The 10048-nt window shown below is 46.9% G+C and overlaps 1 protein-coding gene across 1 annotated transcript; it reads right to left on the minus strand.

Annotated features, from left to right (window-relative positions):
• Nucleotides 1-326: 326 nt before the first annotated feature.
• On the minus strand, nt 327-4146 carry LOC136471864 (wall-associated receptor kinase-like 20). The gene is made up of 3 exons (XM_066469612.1): nt 3215-4146; nt 3078-3140; nt 327-1568 (listed from the first exon to the last, which is right to left on the minus strand). Exons 1-3 carry the CDS (start codon nt 4056-4058, stop codon nt 496-498), a joined length of 1980 nt encoding a protein of 659 aa, XP_066325709.1. The 5' UTR covers nt 4059-4146; the 3' UTR covers nt 327-495.
• Between the last annotated feature and the right edge of the window lie 5902 nt (nt 4147-10048).

Raw genomic sequence — 10048 nt, forward strand, 5'->3', positions numbered from 1 at the left:
CGATTTTATAGAACATGAGTCCTTATTTTTAATCTCGCGCACCGAGTCACCTAAAGCTAGTCTCAGTGGAAGTTTCATATGAGTTTCATTGCATTAACAGTGGAGCTGCTTCACCGGTGGAGTTTGTGGAGTAGAGTTCGTAGAGCAGTCCCAAACACGCCATATAAATAGGTTGTCATGTAGTCATTTTTTGTGTATTCAAGAAGAGAGAATAAAAATGAGTTTCATCTAAATAAAACTCTCTTTGCACAGCTACCAACTCTACATGAGTCATGAAGCTAAACACCTATAAAACTATAGAATAAAATTTGCATTAAAAGTCCTAGTTTCATTTCATTGAATATGATGTGACAGTCTTGCAAACAACACCGTGAAATAATCAACTGATACTGGCCTAAACGGCCCTTTGTTATTACGGCCGCACCTTTCTTGTTTTTTCGATGACATTCATACTTTCACTCGCTGGTCTAGACATAGTCAGCCATGGATCATTCGCTACGCTAGCTGCTGCTCGATGGGATGGCCACCAGCCTCGATGTTGATGATGTACTCGATCTCCTCTGCGACTTCCTTCATGGATGGCCGGTTCTGCCGGCGCTCCTCGAGGCATCCCAGCGCTAGAAACCCGAGCGCCTTCATGGTGTCGAGCTCGAGCTGCGTGGCGCCCTCCTTGATCGCCGGGTCCACGACGTCCATGAGCCTCTCCTCGTCCGCCACCCGCTGCACGTGCACGGCGAGGTTGACATCGTCGGCGCCACGGCCGAAGTCAATGGCGCGCTTGGACGTGAGCAGCTCGAGGAGCACGACGCCGAAGCTGTAGACGTCGCTCTTGTCCGTGAGCTGGTAGTTGCGGTAGTACTCCGGGTCCAGGTACCCCAGCGTCCCCTGCGCGCAGGTGGAGACGTGGCTCAGCCCTGGCTCCGCCAGCCGGGACAGCCCGAAGTCAGAGACCTTGCCGTCGAGCCGGTCGTCCAGGAGGATGTTGCTCGACTTGATGTCGCGGTGGTAGATGGGCGGCGAGGCCGCGAAATGCAGGTACGCGATGCCCTCCGCCGTCTGGCGCGCGATGGCCAGGCGCTGGCGCCACCGGAGCGGCGGGCGGCTCATGGAACCGTACAGGTGGTCGGCGAGCGTGCCGTTGGGGATGAACTCGTACACCATCAGCGGCTGCTCCAGGTCGACGCAGCAGCCGAGCAAGCGCACCAGGCTGCGGTGGTTCACCTGCGACAGCACGCGTACCTCGTTCAGGACCTGGTCCGTGGATTTGGTGTTGCCGAGCTTAGCGCACTTGACGGCCACGACCGTGCCGTCGCCGAGCACGCCCTTGTAGACCTCGCCGTAGCCACCGGTGCCAAGGAGGTTGTCGCGGGAGAAGTTGCCCGTGGCGCGCTTCAGCTCGCGACCGGAGAAGTTCTTGGCGGTGCGCCCGCTCGTGTTGTTGGCGTTCAGGATCTCCTCGCGCTCCTTGGCCAACCTCTCTCGGGCGAGCCGGATGTGCCGCTGCCGGCGGTAGACGAACAACCACGCAGTGGCAACCAACAACGTGCCGCCGAGGCCACACACCAGCCCTGCATTGCATCACAAACCATCAGAACATTTAATTTAAATCGATTGCTGAACTTTAATTTTCAAGGTGAGGAATTCTAGTTGATTCATCAAAAGCCTTTGGCTGCCCGTGTGTGAAATTCCATTGGAGAATTGTCTTAATCATGTTAAATTTGATTTCTTAATTGGTACATAGTGCGATAGAGGCAAACAGTGGTTTAGTTTTTCTAGTCTCAGCATGGTGAACATGATAGGTCCCCTCCATAAGTTTTGCCGTAAATGTCCGACCAAGTTTGACAAAAACCAGAGAAGATATTTTCATGAGCATTATAATCTATTTTTGGTGGAACAATTGAAAAGAGCGAAATTAGACAAGATCTCAACAAAAGGATTTGCAACAAAGACAAGTTGCAATGCAATGCAAAGATGACATCCACAGCTTCATTTGGTTATGCACCCAAATCAAGACTCAGTTAGTGGGCTAGTCATTTGGTTTCCTACGTTTCTTGGAGTTGTGTTTTCAGTCGCTAGTAGGCCGGGGTCTCTCGCCAAGTCCCTTTTTTCTTCTTTTGTGCCTTTAGAGTTATGCTACGTTATGTCTATAAGGAGGGTTCTAAGGATTTGGCAAACACTCTTGTTCTCTCTTTTTTTCGTTTTTTCTATTGTCTAATAAAACTTACGGCAAATCTCTTACCCTTTCTTCTTAAAGAAAATTATAGACAAATAGGGACATAGTCGTTGATCTGGATCTGATAGGCTCATAGTTGTGTCTGCTGCCAATGCCGGCCGCCAACTTTTGCAATAGATATAAAGATAACAGTACTTAAATAAGTGGAGAAACAGTCAAAGCTTATCCTTCCTATGAGGATGTATATGTGTATGGTCTATGAGCCCCCCAAAGTTGACCATCCGGGCGTCAAAGGGCCCAAATTGAGGCTGATGTATACCTACTTTCCCTTTGTTTTGCCATTTGAATACAGAGGGTTGAATGCAGAGTACCCACTGTCGGCTGAACTAGATGAGTCAAAAGGGTTGCTTGACCATACCACTACCTCCTTTTATCCAATGCGTCTTACGAGTACATATGAGGGATTTGTACTACGTTGACTTGAATTGTAATCTGGATTGTCGTTGAAATTTTAGCAGGTATCTGTACCTTCACGCGTGAAAGGAGGGAAAAGAGAGAAAGCATGTATCTGTACTTTCTGCGGCTGATGAGCCGGCTGAAGATTTGTTTATGAGAGAAAAACAATGTATCATTGATGATAAACCAAGCTGATAAGTTAAAAGTGAATAAGGTTACCTCTCCTCGGAGAGTCAGGGGGTACCAGGAGTCCAGTGACTCGCAAATGAATTCTTTTTTTTTCGAACGTGCATTGCCACGGAATTCATTAAGCCGGCTCTCAAATGAATTCAATCGGAAGAGACACGGCACCTACTCATTCGTGTCAAGCAGTAACTGAACAATTTTTAGGCTACGAGATTTGTTGAACAATCTGAACGATAAGAACAGGAAAGCAAGAAACAGCTACCTGCAATGAGAGGCGCATGGTTGGATCCTCCGCAGTCCCCGGCGATCTGGCAATCCGAGGGATCTGCATCAAATCAAAAAAGTAGGATCATGCAGCGAAAAGAAATTACTGACTGATTTCGGAAAAAAAAAACGTACTCTGCTGGCACGCGCCGGCGAGGGGGCTCCACGTGAGCCCAGACACGCAGAAACATCGGCGGACCGCGCCGGCGCCGGAGGGCGTGAGCGGGTCGTCGGCGCAGGTGGCGTTGGCGCCGTCCTCGCAGTCAGCCTGCGTGCGGCAGAGCGGCTCCCTGGGCGTCGCCCACTGCAGCTCCAGCCCGAGGCGACTGCCCCACGTGTCCGGCGGCTGCGTCGCGTCGAGCCCCACGAAGCTGCGGTACGCGCTGCAGAACCGCGGCGACACCCGGATGCTGTAGGAGGTGGAGGAGCCCCCCGCCACGAAGGTGCAGCAGAGCGGCAGTGGCGCGCACGCCGACGCCGTGGACCCCGTGGCGTTGGCGTAGACGTGGCAGAGCGAGTTGGCGGAGCAGTTGAGCGGCGACAGCAGCAGGTCCTTGGTGCAGTTGAGCAGCATGATGGTGTTGGACGAGCTCACGTTGAACGGCAGCGACGCGTTCAGCTGCACCCCGCGCCCCGCTGCCGCGCCCTCCGACACGCACAGGGGGCTGCCCTGCGGCTGCGACACGAAAGGCGCCGGGGAGACCACCAGCCGCTGCGCCGCGGGGGTGATGGACTTGATCGGGTACGACGTGCCGTTCAGCGCGTCGAACAGGAGCGACGAGTTGGCGGCGCACCGGACCTTGTACGCAGGGTCGCCGCAGCCGTCGCCCGTGCTGAGCGGGTACGGTACGGCCGTCGAGCCGCACGGCGGGCACACGCGCGCATGGCTCGCCGGCAGCAGCAGCAGCAGCAGCAGCGTGAGCATGGCGATACCCTGGTCGGAGAGGAGGACACGGCTCAACCTTCGTGTGCTCGCCATTGCTGAATGCTTAGCTTGTGTCTCCTTGCGCTTTTATGTCGTATGGATGGATGACTTATTATGTCTTTTATTAAGGAGGAGGAGGAGGTTTGACTTGTTTTATTGGCCTGCCCGTCGCCTTCAACCTGCATGATTTTGGACTTGTGATGAATGCGAAAGGAGAATTTCCACAACGATTCTATACAGCAGGAAAAGCATCATGTGAGAGTGGGTATCTTTGTCTCTGTTGGTTGTTTGGTCTGCATCAGATTTTTTTTTTAAAAAAAGTACAGGCAGTGGCGGATCTATGACGAAAATCTATGGAGGGCTTAAGTTCACACGGGGATAAAGACAAAGTTCAGCTCAACACTCCAGCATCGTCTTCAACTTTAGCTCAACGCTCAAGCTCCTCCTTTTCATCCTCCAATGGCAGAAAAATTTAGGGGGGCTCCACAAGCTCAGCCACGGTAGGGGGGCTCGGCTCGAGCCCCCTAGCAGATCCGCCGCTGAGTACAGGTACAAATTACCATATATAATTTTAAAATCGGTAAGCCCAAGTTTTAGACAAATATTGCACTAAGAAAAGCTGTTTCATACGTCGTTTCATGCAATGCCATATATAAAGTTTTTATGATGCTATAATGTAAGAGAACAAAGTATTATTGTTTCGCGCTTGTTTACCATTTTACAAGTTATAATTGTTATACGACTCATAAATTTATTTATTCTAGTTACAAATTTTGGGAATAGAGAATTTTATTAGACAACTTAGAAAAATAATCGGTTGCCGAGTATTCTCCTGAGATGGCGGAGCCGTGAAACCATACGAGGCATGTCGAGTACTGGTGGGGGACTGTACCATCATCATAGCGAGTCAAACATGGCCGGACGTTTCGGTTCTTCTCGGGTTGACATGCAGCTTTAATTGCAATCGTTCTGCGTTCTGCGTTCTGCCTTGACGTTCTTTGTGCTCGAGCATCTCCAAAAGCTACTAAAAACAACTTTCTACTAATTCCAAAAGCCAGTTCTTAAGTGCCATAACAAAACTTGCCAGAGAGGTTCAGCCATTATTGTATAGATACACCGACTATTACAGGCTTGAGTACCCCGAATTGCTGGACGTCACAAATCTTGTTGTCATTCGAATATATAGATAGTACTCATTATTAGGGGTACTCTAGCACACAAATCATATATTGTTTCTCCAGCTCCACTAACAAATAGGATATGATGTCAAAATTCTTTCTGGAACGAAACTCAGATAAACTGCACTCAAAATTCGAGAAAAATTGCTCCAAAACAGGGGAAGTAAGCAAGCCTTTGCCCCATTCCCTGTTCCATGTACAACAACACAGCAATGTAGGTAAATTTATCTTCATCATCACAGCAATGTAGGTAAATTTATCTTCATCGCCAGGACTTTCTACCTTCCTTTGCCTAGACGATGAATCAGGAATGTAATCTGGTAAGCATCCATTTTTTTCTGCATGGAAACAGAACATAGCCAGAGGTTAGAGGTGTCCACAATCGAACACAAGCTACAGTACATACATGGCCAAAATAAGAGTAGACAAAGAATAGGAAAATAGGAAGCTGCAATCAGAACTGGCTAACTAGACAAAAGGAGAGAGATTGGCTCAGTTCAGTAGGAGGAATTTCTACCGACGATTGAGTGGTTTGTTTCCTTTCCCCTGAAAGGTAAAATGGTTTATTTGCACCTGTAGTCGGACACCTCTCCCAGCTCCCAGCCAGGGTTCTCAGACGGCAAAGTGCTCCAGTGGAGGAGCAGCCGGTCGTGAGTTCGAGACTTGCTCGTCTCACGTCTCCCACCGGGGTTTTTCTGCAATTATTTTCAGGATGGTGGATGCCTCGCACGGATGGACCACAACTGTCATATCTCTCAGCTGTGACTTAGATATAGGTTGTAAATCTAGGTGTGTGGTGTGAGTTGGTGACTTCGTGCGTGTGTTCAGATACTACAACTTGTATCAAAGGTTGAGGCAATCAAAAAAGAAAAAAAAGAAGACGCCTGTAGAAAGAGTATGGTTGCAGTGCAACAGTGATTGATGGAGGCAAGCAGAGGATTGTTTGTCATGTTACATAAAATGAGACTTTTTCCATGCAACAAAGGATATGTGCACACATTTTTTTTTTAAAACAGCATAAATAACTCTTTACCCAAACAAGTATGCTATCAACATTTTAAGTTGTGGACTAAAATTAACATAATTCACAAAAAATCATTCCAATACATGGTCCTATCCAATCAATACAAATGTGCCATCTACTAACACTTGTGAGCAAAATGCGTGCAATGAAACATACAGTTGGTCACAAAAAAGATTGTTGCATTGTATATACCACAATCACCAGTAGATACTGCTATCCAAGGAACTGCTTGTCACAGGCCCATCCATGGCCCTGCCAGTTGCGCGTGTGTGTCTACCAAAGTTTCAAATTCTGATAATCAAAGATCTTGTACTGCTAACAACACAAAATATAGGACAACAGAAAATGTGCTTTCACTTGCAAAGCTGCCATTGTCTGGATAATCAAATGATTCACACCTTCCATCAAATGGCCATACTCAAAGATAAAATTATCACTCTAAGATCTAGCGTGACATCATCATTCCATGTTTAACTTTCGCAGTAACAGCTAGGAAACTGTTTAATAGAGCACGTGTTTCACCAAATATGCTGGCATAAATTGATTGTGAAGCTAAAAGTTAATCCAAGTGTGCTTATAGTAGAATTATGAACATAGACTTAACCATTAGATAAATAAAGGTACTTAAGTTGCATTTTTCATCATTAATAATAGAGTAAAAGAAAGAACTATTTAAACATGAGGCAAGATGAGATTTGTGTTAGCTAGTGGGATTTCAGATATTCTGATGCTAAGTGTCTACAAACTGCAATAACCTAGAAAGTACCTATATTAACAATCAAGGATTGTGAATTGTGATTTATTTTATGAAGAGAGATCCGTGGACCATGATTTTGTTGCAAATATGCCATATATATCCTCATGTAACTCCGCTTATGGTGGGGCGCCTTTGGTGTCCCAGCATAGCAGGTCCCAAGCCCTGGTAAAGGAGGAGGGTTGTGTTAGGCGTGGCGAGCCAATGTAAAAACTTAGCCACTTTAATGGAGATGAAACCCGAAAGAAAATCGTTGGGGCGTAACCCTCTTAGCAACGCGCCATATCGGAACCCGGGTATGGTGTTAAATGGGCAAGGGCCGAGTCGTCACCCCCATGACGCGCCGTGTCGTGATTTGGGCATGGTGTCAAGTGACCAAGGATCGGGTCGTCGCTTCCTTAGTGGCGCGCTACATCGGCGCCCGGATGTAGTGAAAAATGAGCAAGGGTCTTCGCATCTGAGTCGACGGGTGCGAAGGGTAAGGAAGCTAGTCGAACCAACTAGGATCCGTTTAGGTAGTTAGAATGTAGGGTCACTTACACGTAAGTTAAGAGAATTAGTTGATACCGCGACTAGGAGGCGTGTAAATATATTATGCGTTCAAGAGACTAAATGGAAGGGTCAGAAGGCGAAGGAGGTGGACAATACATGTTTCAAGCTTTGGTACACAGGGACAGTCGCGAATAGAAATGGAGTAGGAGTTTTGATTAATAAAAGTCTCAAGAATGGTGTGGTGGGAGTAAGAAGGCTAGGAGATAGTATTATCTTAGTCAAGCTTGTCGTTGATGATATGGTCTTGAACGTAATTAGTGCGTATGCCCCCCAAGTAGGCCTCGATGAGAGTGCTAAGAGACAGTTCTGGGAAGACTTAGATGGCCTGGTTAGAGCTATACCTAGTAGTGAGAAGCTTTTTATAGGAGAAGATCTTAATGGGCATGTAGGTACTACAAGCGCAGGTTTCGAGGCAGTTCATGGAGGTTTTGGGTATGGTAGTAGGAATCAGGAGGGGGAGGAAGTTCTGGACTTCGCGGTAGCTTTTGACCTGATGATAGCCAACACTTTCTTTAGAAAGAGAGAATCTCATCTAGTGACCTTCAGTAGCGGACAACACTGTAGCCAGATTGACTTTGTCCTCGCAAGAAGAAAGGACAAACGAGCATGCTTGGATTGCAAGGTGATACCAGGGGAGTGTGTTGTTTCTCAACATAAGCCGTTGGTGGCAGATTTTCGTTTTCAGGTGCGTGCCCGTAGGGATAAACAAGCTAAGATTGAAAGAACAAAGTGGTAGAAACTGAAAGGGGAGACGTCAGAGGTATTCAGGGAAAGGGTTATCAAAGATGGCTCTTGGAAGAAAGAAGAAGACATAAACAACATGTGGGACAAGATGGCAACCAACATTCGGAAGGTGGCCTCAGAGGTGTGTGGAGTAACCAAAGGAAGTGGACGCGAGGCTAAAGATACTTGGTGGTGGAACGAGGAAGTCCAAAGGGCTATTAAGGAGAAGAAAGAATGCTATAGACGCATGCACCATGACAGGAGTATGGACAATATAGAGAAGTACAAGGTGACAAAGAAGACTACAAAGCGAGCTGTAAGTGTGGCAAAGGATAGATCGTACGAGGATCTTTACTAACATTTGAGTACGAAGGAAGGAGAGAATGACATTTATAGGATAGCTAAGGTTCGTGAGAGAAAGACAAAAGACTTCAACCAAGTTAAGTGCATTAAGGATGAAAGGGAGCATCTCTTGGTGAAGGAGGATGAGATCCGACATCGATGGTAAGAGTATTTTGACAAATTGTTCAATGGTGAGAATATGGACACAACCTTTCAGTTGGATGACTCTTTTGATGACACCAATAGGCGCTTTGTGCGGAGAATCAAGAATCTGAGGTCAGAGAGGCGTTGAAAAGGATGAAAGGAGGTAAGGCAATGGGACCGGATGGTATCCCAATCGAGGTGTGGAGATGCCTCGGGGACATAGCTATAGTATGGCTAACCAAGCTGTTCAACCATATTTTCCGATCGAACAAGATGCCTAATGAGTGGAGAAGTATATTGGTACCGATCTACAAGAATAAAGGGGATATTCAAAGTTGTACGAATTACAGGGGAATTAAGTTGATGAGCCATACTATGAAGCTATGAGAGAGAGTTATCGAGCATCGCTTGAGAGCAATAACGTGGGTCTCTATGAACCAATTTGGTTTCATGCCCGGAAGGTCAACCATGGAAGCCATTTTCTTAATAAGGCAAGTTATGGAGCGGTATAGGGAGAAGAAGAAGGACCTACACATGGTTTTTATTGACTTGGAGAAGGCTTATGATAAAATACCAAGGAATGTTATGTGGTGGGCTTTGGACAAACATAAAGTCCCAACAAAGTACGTCGGGTTCATTAAGGACATGTACAACAATATTGTGACTAGAGTTTGAATAAGTGATGGAGACACGGATGACTTCCCGATTAGGATAGGACTACATCAAGGGTCAGCTTTGAGCCCTTATTGTTTGCTTTAGTGATGGATGAGGTCACAAGGGACATACAAGGGGACATCCCTTGGTGTATGCTTTTCGCGGACGATGTAGTGCTAGTTGATGAAAGCCGGAAAGGAGTGAATCAGAAACTGAAGTTATGGCGGGAGACTTTGGAGTCCAAAGGTTTTAGACTCAGTAGAACTAAAACTGAGTATATGAGATGTGACTTCGGCACTACTACTCGGGAGGAGGAAGATGTTAATTTGGAAGGTCAAGTAGTGCCTAGGAAGGATACCTTTCGATATTTAAGATCAATGCTACAGAGGGACAGGGATATTGATGAAGATGTTAGCCATAGAATCAAAGCAGGGTGGATGAAGTGGCGGCAAGTGTCTGGTGTCCTATGTGACAAAAGGGTACCACAGAAGCTAAAAGATAAGTTTTATAGGACGGCGATTAGACCTGCTATGTTGTATGGTGCAGAATGTTGGCCTACGAAAAGACGACATGTTCAACAGCTAAGTGTCGCGGAAATGCGTATGTTGCGTTGGATTTGCGGTCATACAAGAAGGGATCGAGTTCGGAACGATGATATACGTGATAGATTAAG

The sequence above is a fragment of the Miscanthus floridulus genome, chromosome 8 (assembly GCF_019320115.1).
Source record: "Miscanthus floridulus cultivar M001 chromosome 8, ASM1932011v1, whole genome shotgun sequence".
Lineage (NCBI taxonomy): Eukaryota > Viridiplantae > Streptophyta > Magnoliopsida > Poales > Poaceae > Miscanthus > Miscanthus floridulus.

Bases quoted from the DNA above. Each gene is read 5' to 3' on its own strand.
- LOC136471864 (XM_066469612.1), bottom strand. From the start codon at position 4,058: ATGGCGAGCACACGAAGGTTGAGCCGTGTCCTCCTCTCCGACCAGGGT. The intron at 3,141-3,214 runs GTACGTTTTTTT...GATTTGATGCAG, and splicing joins CGCCGGCGCGTGCCAGCAGA to ATCCCTCGGATTGCCAGATC. The intron at 1,569-3,077 runs GTAGCTGTTTCT...GATGCAATGCAG, and splicing joins CCATGCGCCTCTCATTGCAG to GGCTGGTGTGTGGCCTCGGC.